The sequence below is a fragment of the Pseudonaja textilis genome, chromosome 3, assembly GCF_049901715.1.
Source record: "Pseudonaja textilis isolate UNSWEBS1 chromosome 3, rPseTex1.2, whole genome shotgun sequence".
NCBI lineage: Eukaryota > Metazoa > Chordata > Lepidosauria > Squamata > Elapidae > Pseudonaja > Pseudonaja textilis.
The window spans coordinates 97677601-97696045 of NC_141992.1; the positions used below are offsets into that span (position 1 = coordinate 97677601).

Here is an 18445-nt window from a genome sequence, read left to right on the forward strand (position 1 = left end):
AATATGTGCAGCACTGACTTGTTTTTTAACTACTGGACTTCAGACTTCCTTGAAAAATTCAAGTATATATGAAACTATAACCTTATTTCCCCGGTTACTTTATCCTTTATTTTTCATGTTGTTGCAAGATTAAGGACAGAGAGTCTAGTGGTTTATCACCAAAATGCATGCTTTATTATTCACATACTGCTAACATTAGCAGAATTCTAATATGCATGCCTTCAATACATAACTTCAATCTCCCTTCCCAATCTATGTCGCATACATTAAAAAACTTGATTTATACCAAGGAAAAAAAATACTTATGGCCAGAGCAAATGTTACTGAAATATAAATCCAAGTACTGTCATCTCAGTGTAGTTAACTGCACGATGGAGAGATAAAGTCACATGTACTAAAATTAAAATTCAACCAACTTTATTGCAATCATTTAACATATGCACATGCACACACACATTAAAAAGCATCATTCTTAATAGTTAAAACTAATCTAAAATGTAGAATTAGAGAGTCCCTGACAAATCTGAAGAAGGTACAATACAGCAGCTCACATAAGAAAAATGACCAGTGGGTAATGCTGTGGCAGAACTGTTCCTTGCTCAAACAAGTTCAATTACTCTTAATTATTCTTTCTATAATTTTGTCTGCCACTGCACAGAACCTGGCAATCTTATAAATTATTTCAGGATTAATATAATAAAATAAGAATTGCTTGTATTGCTGGCCATTATACCCTGTTTTACTAACCAGCAGTGGGGCAATTAGAGCATTTTGTGATGCTCTGTAAAACTGGCAAAAGAAATATTCAGTTGCTTCTAGATGTTCTGAGTCACAAGAACATACTTATAAAGAGTATGGTATCATTTTGTATCTTCCAACTAGGAGTGCTGAAAATAGTACATTACATCAGGCTAAGGTAAAGGCCCTTCTCTGGTTGGAAGTATTGAGATGTGTGAGATACGTAGCTGGCGCCAAAATGTATCCCTGAATGTCCATCATAAGAAGCTAAGTATATTTCCTGCATCCAGTTTGTTGGTCTATATTAGGTAGATGTTGTCTGAGTGTGGTTCTTGCCTGCTCATAGCTCAGAGATAATACTGTAGACAACTGGGAGAGAGTCCTAGTTGGGAAAACTTGTAAATATGCTAAAAATATATGGTGCATATCCCATCTTTCATATGTACAAACTGCTGGCATTAATGTGTTATTTCTAATTTATAAATCAAACTGCACTTGTTGTTCTATACTTCAACATTAAAAACCCGTAGCATTCCTAATAACCCAATGGAATGTTTAATGTATAGTTTCCACTATTAAATACCACATTTGAAGTCCTAATATGTCAATTTTGGCCACAAAAATATTAATATTCCTCTTTTATGTAAATGTCATTGTATACTCTTGTACATATACTTATATACCCTTGTAGATTCTGAATACAGGGTTGCAAACTAATCAAATATTGTCACAATTTAGTACTGGGCATGTTCACCTGGGGGACAAAGATTAATTTGAGTTTAATTGTAAAATGTTCAAGCCTGAAAAATATGGAGACAAGGAAGTAGTTGACCTATTCTGTAGGTTTTTACTTTATTTATTGACTTTAAAATCAATGAATCATAAAGACAGTTACCTAATGATCTCCTGGGCATTCTTCCTACAATAAACACTACGCTGCAACATCAAAGCAAATCAATAAAATTAAACTATCATTTCTGTCATGAATTACATCACAGGACAGTAAAGTTCCTTTGGAAGGTTTTCATATTGTTATAAGAATTCTAATTTTTTTAAATTTAAATTCTAAATTTTCTTGATTTTTATTATGAGGGCTCTTAATTTCACAGAATTCTGGTAAGCTATAGTCTGATTATTTAAAATACTATTAAAATATATCCAACCTCCTCAGTAGAAAGTAGTGGGTCTTTAAATCTCAGAAACAAATGAAGTGTGAATTGATTAAACAATGTGACAAAGTGTATTTTTACAGCCAAGCACTAATAACTCATTAACAAAATATTATTTGCAAAAGTGCCCATAGCAATTGTCCATGCTAAAATCAGAAGTGATAGTATAAATGTTTATTGACAAACTGCATCCTCATGGTACAGGGTTATAACATCCACCAAACAATGTAATGGAAAGTGTGAACAGTTATTTCAAGTTGTAACAAGCATAGGCAGTTAAGTACAAGCACAGGATTAACATAAAAATGTTAATTCTAAAGTGGCAAATTACTGAAATAACAGCAATCTCAAAATGCCTTACCAGTAAATTCTATTGCTTACATATGTACATTTGGTGGATGGAGTAGGAAGCTGTGAACATTTCTCTCTTTTTTAATCAATTTTACAAGTATATATAGGGACCATATTCCTATCTGAGCATTAAGCCGTCCACAAAACTTCCTTTTCTTACATTTCTGAAGTCCAGATTTATAAATTCCTTGGTTGTTAGACTTTCTTTTCATTTCCAAGGAGCATCCTTCTTTAGCCTCAGCTTGTCAGCAAGCTACCTTTTCAATCCCCCTGGGTCCATTAAATGCATTCTGGTTTTCTTCCCACATTAGTGTTGTTTGAAATGGTATTCTTCAAGTTTTTTTTCCAGATATCCCAGCTGGTTGAAATACTTTTGCCTTTAAATTTTTTCCCATTACATCTTCATCATTTCTTTTAATGTACTAAAATCAGCCTTTTAAAAATGCGTGGTTTATAATTTTGTTATTTTTTTAATTAAGCTTTTTATTCTAACAAAGCATGGCCACTTGTAATCAAAGTTCCCATCACTTTAATATTGTCAGTCAACCTCTATCTGTTATTTAGGCCCTGTCCCTTAAAATAACAAAAATTCTAAGAAATTTCTTAAGTATTAAGAATTAGAATGTACAATATACAGCTATGCTGAAAACTGCACTAATACTGAGAAGAGTTGTATTCTAACCAAATAAAGATGTCTTTACAGAAAGGGGGAAAAAACAGTCCAAATTCAAAACAGTTTCAAAAAGAGCACCACAAAAAAAAAAAGATTCGGAACACAAGTTAAAATAGGAAAGGAAATGGTAAGTGAGCATCTGTCTACGCTGGACGAGTTCAAATCACCAGGACCAGATGGATCATATCCCAAAGTTCTGAAAGAACTGGCAGATGTGATCTCAGAACCACTGAACTATATCTTTCAAAGATCCTGGAGCACCGGGGAATTGCCAGAGGATTGGAAAAGAGCTGGTGTGGTTCCGATATTCAAAAAAGGAAAGAAAATAGATCCAGAAAACTACAGACCCATCAGCCTGACCTCAATACCAGGGAAGATTCTGGAAAAGATAATCAAGCAACGAATCAATGAACTCCTAGAAGCAAACAAAGTGATAACCAAAAACCAACATGGGTTTGTCAAAAACAGATCATGCCAGACTAACCTTATTGCATTCTTTGACAAATTGACAAAATTAGTGGACCAAAGGAATGCTGTCGATATAATTTACTTGGACTTCAGTACGGCATTTGACAAAGTAGACCATAACCTACTACTTGATAAAATAGAAAAATGTGAGTTAGACAGCATCATCACCAGATGGATTCGTAACTGGCTGACCAACCGCACTTAACATGTAGTTCTCAATGGAACTGCATCTACATGGATGCATGACACCAAGCTAGCAAAAATAGCCAACACTCCAGAAGATAGGCTTAAGATACAGAAGGATCTTGACAGACTTGAACATTGGGTGCTAACTAACAAAATGAAATTCAATGGTGAAAGAAGGTAGGTTCTACATTTAGGCAAGAAAAACAAAATGCACAGGTATAGTATATGTGGTACCTTGTTCAACAGTGGTGACTGAGAGGGATCTTGGAGTCCTAGTGGACAATCCCTTAAATATGTGACAGCAGTGTGTTGCAGCTGCCAATAAAGCCAACACAGTTCTAGATTGCATAAAGAGAGGGATAGAATCAAGATCACGTGACATATTAATACCACTTTATAATGCCTTGGTAAGGCCACACTTGGAATACTGGATCCAATTTTGGTCGCCGCAATGTAAAAAAGATGTTGAGACTCTAGAAAGAATACAGAGAAGAACAACAAAGATGATTAGGGGACTGGAGGCTAAAACATATAAAGAACCGTTACTGGAACTGGATATGTCGAGTCTTATGAAAAGAAGGACTAGCGGTGACATGATAGCAGTGTTCCGATATCTCTGAGACTGCCACAAAGAAGGAGTCAAGCTATTCTCCAAAGCACCTGAGAATAGAACAAGAAGCAATGGGGGGAAACTAATCCCTTTCCTAAGAGGTCTGTAGGGGGCGTGCATAAGCGCACCAATGTGCCTACCATCCTTGTCCTATTGTTTCTTTTATTTTTCTTATATGTACCCATTTCATGTATTCATAACGATGTATATACTTATACCTTCCGTGTTTCTCACAAAATAAGGCCAGGCCTTATTTTTTTTGACCCCCCCAAAAATGGCTAGGCCGTCTTTTCAGGGGTGACTTAATTCCCCCCCTCTTGCATCCTCGGGTGGGCGGCGACGGATTGGATGTGGACCTCGGCGTTGGTGGGGCAGTTCGTATTGGGAAACCTTCCGCCACCGTTGCTTTTCCTTCTCCCCGTGCTGCCGCGGCGTTTAAAGCAACGCCGCGGTGTTTGGCATAGCCATGCGTGGCCAGCCAGGGCTCCTCCATGCAACCAGAGCCCGGCGGAGACACTCAGCTTCAGGCGCTCCTGTTGCTGCCCTCCCTTCACCTTCGAAGGGAAAGCCAATTCTTTTAAAAATGACGCCCTACTACCGGTATGACAAAGGCTCCCCTGCCCGAGAGGGCAGCCCAACCCGTAGGGAGGCAAATCTCTCGGGGCCTCAGTGCAGGATCGGCTCACCCCGGGAGAAGCGCCCAGCCACCATCCCTGCCTGGCGCCAGGCAGAGCACGAAGAGCTTTGCCTGGGGTGCCCAACGCAGCTGACAGGCAGGCCCTCTTGCCCGGCAGCAGAGCTCTCGCCAAGGCAGCAAGCGCCTCCACACTGGACCCTCCGCTCATCCTGCCAGAGCCGTGCGGGCTCGGAAGGGCCAGGAAAGCGAGCCGCGGGTGCGCGCCCGCCTGCCAAGCAAAAGAGCCGGGTCGACCCGAGTTTGGCTTCCTTCCCAGGTGCCTCCAGCCCGAACCCAAAGGGGCCACCGGGAGAGGCCGCCCGAGGCAGTGATAGCACCCACCCATCCGTGGACAGGGAGGCAAGGTGACGGCCTGTGCCGCGTCCTCCTCCAAGCTGAGGCCCGACGAGTGAGCGCCTCTGCCCAATGCCCATGCCGCTGCAGCGTTTGGAGCTGCCGGTGCGTTTGGAGATGCGTGGGGATGGGGACGGGCTGGGCGAGAGATGGAAAGGACGGGCGGCTTCGGGCTCTCTCCGCCGGACCCGCTGGCCAGGGAAGCAGTGCTGCCATCGCCTCGCCTCCCTGTCCGCGGATGGGTGGGTGCTATCACTGCCTCAGGCAGCCTCTCCCGGTGGCCCCTTCAGGTTCAGGCTGGAGGGACTTGGAAAGGAAGCCAAGCTCTGGTCGGTCTGGCTCTTTCGGTTGGCAGGCAGGCGCGTACCCGCAGCTCGCTTTCCCGGCTCTGCCCAGCCCGCACGGCTCCAGTGCGGCCCTGGCGGGATAAGCGGAGGGCCCAATGGGGAGGCACTCGCTGCCTTGGCAAGAGCTCTGCTGCTGGGCAGAAGGGCATGCCTGTCAGCTGCGCTGGGCGCCCTGGGTGAAGCTCTTCGACTCTGCCCAGCACCAGGCAGGGATGGGCGGCTGGGCGCTTCTCCCGAGGTGGGCCAATCCTGCGCTGCGGCCCCGGGAGATTCGCCTCCCCACATGGGGTTGGGCTGCCCTCTCGGGCAGGGGAGGCTTTGTCGTACTGGTAGTAGAGCATTGTTTTTAAAAGAATTGGCTTTGCCTTCGAAGGTGAAGGGAAGGTGGTGACAGGAGGGCCTGAAGCCGAGTGTCTCCGCCAGGCTCCAGTTGCAGGGAGGAGCCCTGGCTGGCCCCACGTGGCTGCGCCAAACGCCACAGCATTGCTTTAAACGCTGCAGCAGCACGGGGAGAAGGGAAAGCAATGGTGGCGGAAGGTTTCCCGATACGAAGTGCCCCACCAACACCAAGGTCAACGCAGGTAGCACCATATCCGGGTATGCAACAAAAGTACTTCCTAATGGCCAGCCCCCCCACCATTCCCCCCATTTTGTATGTTTAATATAGGCCCCATTTTGTATGTTTAATATAATTTGGGGGGAGGGGCTTAATTTGATTGTATGCCTATAAAGCATGCTGGGACTTCCTATTGGGGGAGGCTGTATTGTTGGAGAAACACGGTATTATCTTGTAAGCGATTGACAGATTAAAATAAATAAAATAACATAAATAAATAATCAAGGAAAGAAGCAACCTAGAACTAAGGAGAAATTTCCTGACAGTTAAAATACAGTGGAACAACTTACCTCCAGAAGTTGTAAATGCTAAGTTTTTAAGAAGAGGTGGTGTAGGGTTTCCTGCCTAAGCAGGGGTTTGGACTAGAAAACCTCCAAGGTCCCTTTCAACTCTGTTACTCTGAAGATAATCGGGGCCCAGAAATCATCTAACATAAAAGCATTTGCAAGGATAGAATTTGATTCCATGCTCCTACCACTTTTTTCTCAGTGAGAACTTATTCTCATCAAAGGCAAATCAGAGCTTACTAATAGCTTTCTCAAAGCAAGATGGAATCATTTGATTTAGAAAAATTACTAAATCAGTCAAATCTACAAGTTTCCAAAATCCAGTTCATACTGAATTACATTTATTTAATCTGATGGCAAATATTTCTGAATTTATGTTAATACTGTATATTGGGTTGTGGTAGCAAAGCAGTTAAGATGCTTGGCTTGTCAGCTGGAATGCAGCAGCCCAGGTTTGAGACCTGAACGCCATGCAATGGGGTGAGCTCCTGCCAACCTAGCAGTTGAAAAGTTTAATGCAAGTAGATAAATAGGTACCACTTCAGTGGAAAGATAACAGAGCTCCATGATGTCATACTGGCCACATGACTGTGGAAATCTCTTTGGACAGCACTGGCTCAATGGCCTTGAAATGGAGATGAGCACCCCCCCCCCTTTGGTGGCAATGACTAGCAGTATAAAATCTGCAGAGACACCTTTACCTTTAACATTATTATAGTCAAAAGATCTATTTACATAAGTTTGATAATATTTGGCAATGAGATAGTTATGCTTTTTCTAGTCTACTCGGTTAAAATGCTGGTTGCTCTTATACATAATTATTTTAGATAGATACCACTGACTCAGGCTGGAAGCATGGTGATTGTATAGACAAACATTCTTTACCTTGACTTGTCTCTAACCTTAATTTACAGCTCTTTCAAGGACACCCCAGCAATTTCCTTGTTTTTGTTCATCAATTTTATCAGTTGCTTTATCCTTCTTTCTACTTCCCATAAACTTGCCAAACAGAATCCTCTTCAAGCCCACCTTCTGCTTGTATCATCTGTTCAACATATGTGAATTACATTACCTCAAATAATCAGTCTTTATTTAGTTCAGAATTAATGGATATGCTTTTTGCAATCAATGATACTAAATACTGGTATCTGCCTCTATATTCATACTTCAAGGACACCTGCTTCTTTTTGGATTATCAATCTTCAGTTCTCAAAACAGTCACCAATGGAAACACATTGCTTTAACATTTCCAATCTTCTTTGTCACAGAAATGACCTTGTCCTTCATAATCTTGCCTAAATCTGCCATTAAAACAAAGAAAGCAAAACCACCTATCACTTCTTTACTGTCAATTTCAAATTCATTTAGCATGTGGGATCATGTTTTCTTTTAACATTTAATATTAATTCATAGTTATTATTTTCTATTTCCATAAAAAGCTGTTCTAAAGCTTCTAACCTAATTGCATATCTGCATGTTTCACTGTTTTGACTCTCAATTTTGATTCTAGCTGTCACCCCCATTCTTTTATAGAATGTATTTATTGTACAGGTTAAACAGTATGGGGGCAATAATCATTCTCTTCCTTATATAAACTTACATAGTTTTTCAAATTCAGTTGGTTCCAATACTAGTTCTACATTCAGATGCCTCAGATTGTAAGGCCATCTATGTCAAATCCATAGGGCAGATTGTTCCCATTAGAGCCATTAATTCAATCAGTTCTGCACAAGCAATACTGATACATATCCAAAGTTATATAAAGTAAATTGAAATAATAATTTGTGTAACTAGTTTATGACAAATTTTACTATATTGAAACAAATCCTCCAAATCCAAAAAAATCCAGTATCTGATTTTTTCCCCATCTAAGCAACCCAATGAGTGGGGATGCGGTGGCTCAGTGGCTAAGACCCTGAGCTTGTCAATCAGAAAGGTCGGCAGTTCAGCAGTCTGAATCCCTAGCACCATGTAATGGAGTGAGCTCCCGTTACTTGTCCCAGCTTCTGCCAACCTAGCAGTTTAAAAGCATGTAAAAATGCAAGTAGAAAAATAGGGACTACTTCGATGGGAAGGTAACAGTGTTCTGTGTATCTGTGGCATTTAGACATGCCAGCCACGACTACGGAGATGTCTTCGGACAGTGCTGGCTCTTCGGCTTTGTAACAGAGATGAACACCACCCCCTAGAACCAGAAACGACTAGCACATATGTGTGAGGGGAACCTTTACCTTTATCTTGAGCAGCCCAATAATTAATGTCTTCTGCAGACATTAGATTGCTAAAAAATCAAAATTCCAGAAAATCCAAGGGGAGAGCTAGTTTGATCCAAGGCACTGGCTTAGAAAGCAGGAAACCATGAAGTCAAGTCCTGCCTTAGCCATGAAAGACAACTCGGTGATCTTAGATCAAACACTCTTTCTCAGTCCAACTCCAACTCACTTCACAGGTTATGGGAAAAAATAGGAGAAGGAAGGAATGTTTGATATGTTCATTGTTTGGGTTATTGATAAAAATAATAAAGGTGGGATATAAAAATGAATTTAATAAATAAAAAACATAAAACATATAAAAGATAGACTAGTAACTATTTGTATTTATACAAGCATTTAACCAATTTCTTTGTACATTGGTTTTAAAATGAAATTGTAAGAACACAATATGATTAGTACAAATTTAATTTAATATTAAATTTGTACTAATCATATTGTGTTCTTACAATTTCATTTTAATGCAACATTGCCATCTGACCAAATAGCAAGATATCCTTGTGCAGTTTAGAAACAACATTTTGAAAGCAAGGACAGATAAATGCCTATTTCTCAGTTTCCCACGACTGCATATAAATTAAATAATTTTTGCTACTTGGGGGGTGTTTTCTTAGCTTTATATTTTATGTAAGATGTTGGGAATCTTTTGATTGTAGTGGGTTAGAAATGTGAAAAATAAACAGAGAGACCACAAGATTTAAAGAGGCATATAACTGCAGTGAATAATTTTGATTGCCATATGCAACTGGTCTTATTTAAAAAAAAAAACCAAACACCATATTAGTCTATTTCCATGATACTTATTATTTTCTCCTCTTCCTCCTGTGTACCAGAAAATAGTTAAAACTGAGCAGATTGCTCAATTTTTGTTCTGTGAATTACAATGAATTGAAAATAATTATATTTAATTTCTACAAACATATTTTAAATGCTGTGCTGTTTTATGCCCATGATCAAGAAGCAAAATGAAACCTCTAGCACCTACTTTTGGAAAAATGTAGAAAATGGTACAAACGAGAAGTTTTAAATTGATTTTTGAGAATACTGTAGTAAAAATTGAGAGTTAAGGAAGAACATATTACATTACAATACAGATTGTGGTTTGTAACATTACTAACAGTGTACAAAACATTTCTAACTCAAGCCACTGCAAGTTTAAAACACTCCACTTAATATAGAAACAGTTGTTTTGTGCTTGAAATGTATCACTTTGATCATTTTTGTAAGTTGTTTTCAGCTCAAAAACAAATTGGTGAAATGATTTCTTTTTACCCCATTTTTTGGCTATATATAGAAAGTGGTATCTGGATTCTCATAGGGAACTATTGAACATTAATATAATTAATCAATATAATTAAAATAATTATAGCTTGCATTATACCTTCTATAGAAGGGGCCTGGTCCTGAGCAGCATACAGCATCTCTTTGAAAGCCTATCAGGAAAGAAGGAAAAATAAATTTGTCAGCACTAGCATATTAAGTCATTTGATCTGCATAATTTAAATCAATTAGCAATTAAATCCCATCACCCCTTAAGGCTAACAAACAAAACCAAGGAATGTAAATTTAATGTTATTTCACTTATTTCCAATGTCAAATGAGATGAATTCTACACACTGACCACAAACATTTAGCACAAGGAAGACACTGATTAGCAAAGCAAAGCTCTGCTATATTTTTAAGGGTCTCCATTTTCTGTTATCATTCACATTAAGTCTTGTAATGTTAGTTGGGAATTGGAGAAGAGGAAGAAGCAGATTATATTAGCAGCATGAATGACCACAAGAGTAGTCTATAGTATGCATTAAACAGGTAGTCCTTGATTTACAACAGTTCCTTTAGTGACTGTTCAAAGTTACAATAGCATTGAAAAAAGTGACTTATGACCATTTTTCACATTTAATGACTACTGCAGTATCCCCACAATCAAAATTCACAAGTTGGCAACTGACTCATATTTATGACAGTTGCAATGTCCTGGAGTCATGTACCACCTTTTGCGACATTTTGAGAAGGAAAGTCAATGGGGAAGCCAGGTTCACTTAACAACCTTGTTACTAATTTAACAACTGTAGAGAATCACTTAACAACTGTGTCAAGAAAGGTCGTAAAATGGGGGGAAATTCACATAACAATTGTCTCATTTAGGAATAGAAATTTGGGGTTCAGTTGTGTTATAAGTCGAGGACCCCTTTTAATAATTATGCTGTTTCTATCATTAGCAACAGAAACTGTTGTTTCTTTTATCTGTACAAATTTCAGTAGGAACCCTTGAAATTGGGGTCCCGCATTGGGGTCCCTAATTAATTACGATGACATTATTAGATAAAAATGTGGAAAACTCAGAGAAACTGATTAGGAAAACATTAACCTCCATGGGTTAATGTTAAATATTAAGACCCAAGTATTCAGTAATGTCAATCAGCAGAAGTTGAGTTCAACTCATGTGGCATCTATCTGTTGAACTATGGATTTAACTTAGCAAACCAAACTTTAAGGCCTCAGTCTTTCATCTAAAAGTAAGCAATGAGTGATGAGCAGTCACAGTTTAGAAGAAAGTAAACAGAAATATCAAAACACCTCTGAAGAATTACTAGCTGAAATGTATGACTTTGCAATACAGATACAAAGTCTAAAAGGACAACCTGGAAATGAAAATGGAAAAATAGAAAAACAAATTGCTTTCAAAACTTCATCAACTGACCTCCATGTTGCAACAAATTAACTGCATGCTGATCTATGTCATAACAGTTTCATACAAGTTTTAGAATTATGCTTTATTGAATAAAAATGTCATACAATTACGAGAGCCAATGCCAATCTCCCCATCAGCTGGAACATTTCTGACACTTCAAGTTACTATTATTATTTGGTTAATTAAGTTACATCAAGAAAAGAGACCAGAGTAAAATTGGTATCATCATTTTTCTTTACCATTATTAACTCAGTGCCTTGCAATATTAATTTATACTATGTTTCAACAAGCAGTTTATTTGCACCAGAGGCGTCACAGTTTTACTAAAGGCTCAAAACATGTTCATTTTAAAGATATAGAAGTTACTAGGCAAGGACAGATTGGGGCTCAGCCTCAAATCTATTTCCAGGACTTGAAACTTCTATTTGTGCCAATGGAAGTATTTTTCACCGAGTTAATTGCTATAGGCAGGGCAGGGCTGCTTTTATTAAGGGTGGAAAGGATTTTGTTTCCATACTTCAGTTTGAATAGCTCTTGTCAATTCTGTGTCCTTCAGAAAAGGACACTGCCAATGTAACCAACACTTCAAATAATCTACCTTTGTTTCTGTACAAATTGTACATGTAAGCTTAACTTCAAGACTAGACATAATCTGTTTTCCATATAACCAATGTGATTGTCTTTCTTTTTAAAGTTATACCATGCATTAGTTCTACAGTATACCTGAAACTTAACTTGATAAACTACAAAACCAATTAAAACACTCTGATATTTAAAATTCAGTTTGTAATCTGACATATGTTGAATGCAAGATTGAACTTGCAGACATCTGATGACATATCATCTTCTTTTTTTCCCAGAAATTGCTTTCACTAAGTGACATGTCATGCAGCATGTCATGTGACCATGTCACTTAGTGATGGCAATTGATACTCCTATGTGCTGTTATTAAGCAAATCATTGAGAAAATCAGCAAGAATGTTACATGGTCACCATTTGCAACTTCCTACAGATTCCCCATTGATTTTGCCTGTTGGAAGCTGGCAAAGGTTGCAAATGGAAATTGTGTGACTATGGGATGCTGCCACCATCATAATCATAAGTTAGCCACCAACCACCCAGATCTCAATCATGTGAAAAGGGGGACATTGAAACAACTGGAACTCCAAGGACTAGTCATAACTACCACCATTCAGCACCATTACATGTTTGAACAGTAGCTGAATGAATGGTCATTAAGCAAGGACTACCTGTATATTTTACCCCAATTTTTAAATATTAATGAGCTAGAACTAAGTCTTACAAATGAAACCTTCTCGGATTCTCATTAAACTCAAAATATCTTTCTCTTCTTTCACAGCCTGCTTTCACCATATGAACTGTCAAGATCATGAACATTTAGATACATTCTTGTCTAATCAAATTCAAGAAAAAAATGTAAAATCCAAACTCTGCAATAATCTTAACCAGACCACTTTCAGCCATGACTGTTATATAAATAACTAGTCTACAGTACATTTCTGGCATATTTAGTAATAAACAGTAGTATATCTACAATAATCACAATTAAACCATAATGCAGTAAGACCTAGACACACTGTCTTCAGATTATCACATTGAAATGTTCCACAATTATAAATCTAGGGCAAAATCTTCATGTTTCAATATAAGTGAACTATGTGCAATATTTTAATTTGTGATTGTTTGAAGCTATACTTCAAAATGCAGTTATCACCTTTAAAGTCTTTAACCCACAAGGTTGGATTATTTGAGAGACCACCTGTCATTGATCAGTTTTGCCCATCCAATAAAATTCAATAGGGATAAACATGCTCTGAGTTTCATCTTTTAAACAATACTATAGTAAACATATCTTTCCTGTCACTGTATCTGGGAGTTAGCCCGAATATACATACTGACCCTGATCCTACCAATTTGTACTAAAGTCTTAAAGACCTAGCTTTTCTCCAGACATTGTGTCAGGTGGATTTGTGACACTGTCTGATATGATTCTTTGTTGGATTTGCAGAGTTTTTGTATTAGTTTTATATTTAGCAGGATTCTTGTATTAGTTTTATTATATTTCATATACCTTAATAGTTTAATTTTGTTGTACTTGTTTGGCACCTATACCAATCAACCAACCTTGTCCTACATTTTATTCACAGCCTTTTGCTGTACTTCATTCTGGAATATGAACCCATTTCCAGCCAAGTGTGAAGCAATGTTTCAAACATTGTTTTGCAATGCATTTTGTTAATTAGCTGGATCTAATTGGGACTGCTTTCCACTCCAAGACAGAATATCTCTGTCCACATAATACAATAAACTACAAAATAACCATATTTATAATCTAATGTACTATTCACATCTAATTCATTATTACTCAGTGCATCTTGTGAACCCATAAAAAGTGAGCTAACGGTAGTTAACTGAACTTTGATAAAGTATGGCATAACAAGCATAACCACCAGCAAAATATGTCATATGCTTAAATGGAGCAATGGGAAGGTTTGACAAAAGATATCCTGATTAGTTATAACCAGATATAATTAGACCATAATTTGTCTACTGATTTTTTCAGGTAGTTGACCTTCTTTCAGTTGACTTATTAGAAACTATGCTAATATTCACTAGTGATCAGTGTAATGACTGAGAAAAGTGTGGACAGCTATCTAAGATTTCAATGACACAGAAGACAGATTGTTTCATAGCTACAACTACCCGCTCTGGCTTGTATTTGATATAGCTTTATGAAGTTTGTGCCATCAAAATTCAGATTACAATCCATCTATTTCATGAATTCAGTTCTGCAGCAATTGAGAATTATCAGACCTATGGATCTCTCTACTTAAGTCATGGCTTTAACTGGAATATCAAAGAGCATCCAGAAATTTCTAGGATTTGTTAAATGTCCAGGATGAATTATCCCTGTTGAAGAGTATATGGTCAATAAAAAGGTTGCTAGGAAATGTTATGATCATAATAGGCTCATGAAGAACATTAGTATTTCTTGATTTAAAATACTAGGCTAACAGCAAGGCCTGAATTATGCATTAGACTGATCACATATTTATCTCATGGATGCCAAAAGCAGTATCAAAATTTTCCAGAACCACCTATAGGTTTTTTTTTAAATACCTCACCTGGGATATCTTAAGACAGCTCTTGCATGCTTAACAGATCAATAAAATACTTTCTCTCTAGACAAATATACAAATCCATTTTGGACTGTATAATGTTGAAAATTTCATCGAATCTAACGAAATTGATCTTCCTTGGCAAAACTGTATTCATTATCAACATATGATCTTTGCTTTAGATATGTGGAAATGTGTCATGGCTTGAACAAAGGAGATTTTTTAGGATCCCCCCAAAACAGTTGTTTATGCTCCCCAGGACAGAAACTTTGTTCAAGCCATGACACATAGAAATAGTTACAAAATCATTTCCAAAGAGTTTGGATTTCACCAGTCCACTCTCAGGCAGAATGGGTACGAATGGAGACAATTCAATATCACTGTTATTTTCCTCAGGAGTGGTTGAGCAGCAAAGAGGTGCATGATATTCTGGGAGATGTGAAACAATCCCAGAATAATGTCTAAGAAATTAAAGAACTTTCTTGCATTAGTGAACATTCAGTGTTCATGGAACCACTGGTTCATGGAACCAGTTTGGAGAACAAAAATAAATAAAAATAGTGTGCATATCAGGATTGCAAGGAGAAAATTACTACTTTTCAAAAAGAACATTGCCTCCGGTCTACAGTTTGCAAAAGACCAGGTGGATAAGCCAGAAAGCTATTAGAAGAATGCTCTGTGGATGGATGAGACCAAAATGTAACTATTAGCTTGAATGAAAAACATTAAACTTATCTCTCTGAAACATGGTGATGGCAGTATCATAGTTTGAATTTGTTTTGCTGCCTCTGGACCTGGACAGTTTGCCATCATTGATGGAGCTATGAATTCTGAATTGTACTAGAATCTCTACAAGAAAATATTTGGGTATCTGTCTATGAACTGAAGTTCATGAGAAAGTGAGCCATGCAGCAAGACAATGATCCAAAATATCCAAGTCATACAATCAAAGAACGATTAAAGGAGAAGGAAGTTAATGCTTTGAAACAGCCAAATTAAAGTCCTGACTGCAATCCTATAGAAATGTTGTAGAATGATCTGAAGTGGAAAGGTTATACAAAGAAGCACACAACATCTCCAAGTTGCAACTGTTTTCTAAGGGGGAATGGATTAAAAATCCTCCAACACAATCTGCAAGCTAATTAAGTTATTGGAAACATTTAGTTGCAATTATTGGAAAAGGGGTGGCTCACCAGTTACTGAAAGCAAAGATTCACATTCTTTTGACACACAGAAATATGTAGATTTGAATCATTTTCTTTAATAAACATGTATAGTGTTTTTGTTTAATTGGATTCTCTTTAAATTTAAGATTTATGTGAAGAATAAATCATGTTTTAGGTCATGTTTATACAGAAATGAAAATTCAAAGGAACCCACAAACTTTCAAATACTATCATACATATAAGGGATCCATTTCATTCCTTAACCCTCCAACACATCTAGAACCAATTTCTCACTATTAGTTAAGAGGCTAATGATTCTAATAGGAAAAGGACTTATAGTCCTTTTCCTATTAGAATCATAATAAAACAACCAGTAAAACTCTAAACAGAGGATTCAACCCCCAAACAAAAAACCCTACACAGATTGCTTGTGTTAAGAAAAAGCATTACAGAGATAAAATAAACAGAAATGTTTAATTATTGAAAGCTTCAAAAGCTTCAAATACAATGAACAAAAATGCAATAAAAACTGGGCTAAAGCAACTGATGTAAGCCTTGAACCTGATGCCCAATCCATCTCACACAGACAAAATATGAAAAATTGAAACTATGAGTTATGCAAGCTTGGTTCTAGAAGTACAGTATTTCTAGGAATTACCACACCCACAAGAACACCATTGATCAGGCTCAAGAGACTATAACTTCAAGTCCAAAAAAAGTAAAGTGTAAAGTTTTAACTCTCAGAATTGTATCAACATATACCAATTCAGTGACTAATTAAGGATAATTGTTAGTAGGTAGTGGAGAAAACCTCAAGTGTCAAAAGTGGAGACTAAATAATCCTAGGATACAGTGCCATCTAGTTTCCTTCAAAAGCAGTTCACAGACAGCCTTTCAGGTGCCTTCCCCTCCCACCTTGTCTTCTTTGGAAACAGCAATATCCCAACAGAAGAGCCACTAAACGCTGAATCTTCTGACCTTCCACAAAAGAAAGGCTGCTTAGCAAAAGCTCCCCAATTCCCTTGAATGTTATTCCTTTCCACCTCGATTAAATAGCCCGGTGTGGAAGAGCATCAAAGCCCAAGGAAATCTGTGGCAAAAGGAAGCTGAAATGGGGGACAAGTTAAAAGAAAACACGGCCATCCCTGCAAGGCTAGGGGGTTAAAAAAAAAAACAACAATGCACGCGAACTGAAGCAACGGGCCCCCAAAAGCAGAGCAAGCAGACTGCAGCTTGGAGCAAGGGAAGAGTATGGAATTCTACCAGGGGAGAAAAAACAGGCAGGCCCGAACTGGAGGATCAGCGAAGCATCTGCGATGCCGCTACGCCCAACCGCGGGGTGGGGGCGGCTCCGAGCGACTACATCAAATGGAGACCCTACTTGAAAGCCTTGGTACCAGACACCCCACCCCCCCCGCACACACACACACACACACCCGCCGCCTATCGAAATCGCAAGACTTGGTATTTTCATTCAACTCTTTCGGCTCGAGGCGCGTCGTCAAGCCTTTTTCTTTGCACCAGGTGAGCGCCCCCCATATACACACACACATACATACAAACGCTCTCAAGCGCGCATCTTTAATTCACGTTTTCTTCCACGACCACCACCCCCCACACCCGCAAACGCAAAGAGCTTTTAGGCTCTCCGATGCTAGCCGCTCCTCTCCCTCCCAAGGCTGCTTCTCCCCGGCTTTTTAATTTTCCCTTCTTTTCCCACCCCCGAAGAGCTCAGGTACCTCATACTGGATGTATTGCTTCCGCCACTCCGGAGTGATGTGTGCGGAAAGGTGCTCGGCGAACTTCATGCTGCTGCCGCTGCCGCTGCCTCCCCCTTTGGCTTCTTAGCCTTGCCTGCTGGAGGCACTGCTTTACTTTTCGGCTTCGCTCGAGCGCCTCAGAGCCTGCTCAAAAGAAGCCGGAGCCGGCTGGGATGTCTCCTGTCGGCGCTTGAGCTGCGGACGCCTGCGACCTCCGCCGCACATGAGCCCCGCCCCTTGAATCTCCTTTTTTTTTTTACACACAGCGCGCTTTCCCGCTTCCCCCTTCAGGAATGCCCTGGCGCGGCTGCCGCCGTCGTTGCCCGCTGCGGCCCCGCAGCCTCCTCTGGCGCTCCTGAAGCAGCGGCAGCCTCCGCCGCCATCTTTCCTCTCCTCCGTTGGCCTGGGCCCGCCTTTCCACACTGAGGGAGCTGACGTCATCACCCCAGGAACCGCCTTCCTCCCGAAGAGCAGACGTAAGGCGAAAACAAAGGGGAGGGGGGGAGAACGAACACTGCTATCGGCCACGCCCACTTCATCTCCCCGCCGCCTTTCCTCCTATCCCACACAAACGGAGCGAGAGGGGTGTGAGGAGCTCGAAAGGGGCGGGGCCATCGTTCAAAAAACGCCCACGGCACGCCCTGAGTGGTAGCGGATTTTCAAACAAAACGGGATCTCAGGGTTGGGACGCCCCCCTTTTTCTGCCCTGCGGCAGCGCCTTGCGGGGCGGCCGGAAATATTCCGGCTAACATTGAGGCAAAAAAAGGGGTTGACTTATTTAAGGTCCCCTTTGCTTTATCCTAGGGTTACTTTGCCCGAAAACCTCGTTTGAAGGGAGGGGAACGCTGCATTTTGTTAAAATAATGTTATTAACATGCTGATTCGAGAAAGTGATTTTTACATGGATAATTAGCCCACCAGACCTTTCGTTTTATTTCT

At 39.5% G+C, this 18445-nt stretch overlaps 1 protein-coding gene across 1 annotated transcript in view; it reads right to left on the bottom strand.

Annotated features, from left to right (window-relative positions):
* XPR1 (xenotropic and polytropic retrovirus receptor 1) overlaps positions 1 to 17930 on the bottom strand; it is a 91916-nt gene extending 73986 nt beyond the window's left edge. Inside the window, exons 1-2 of the mRNA XM_026703295.2 lie at positions 17486 to 17930; positions 10127 to 10178 (exon numbers count right to left, since the gene is read on the bottom strand). Of these exons, the coding sequence (XP_026559080.1) occupies positions 10127 to 10178; positions 17486 to 17554 (121 nt within the window). The 5' untranslated portion in view covers positions 17555 to 17930. The remainder of the gene's footprint in view (positions 1 to 10126; positions 10179 to 17485) is intronic.
* Positions 17931 to 18445: the final 515 nt, after the last annotated feature.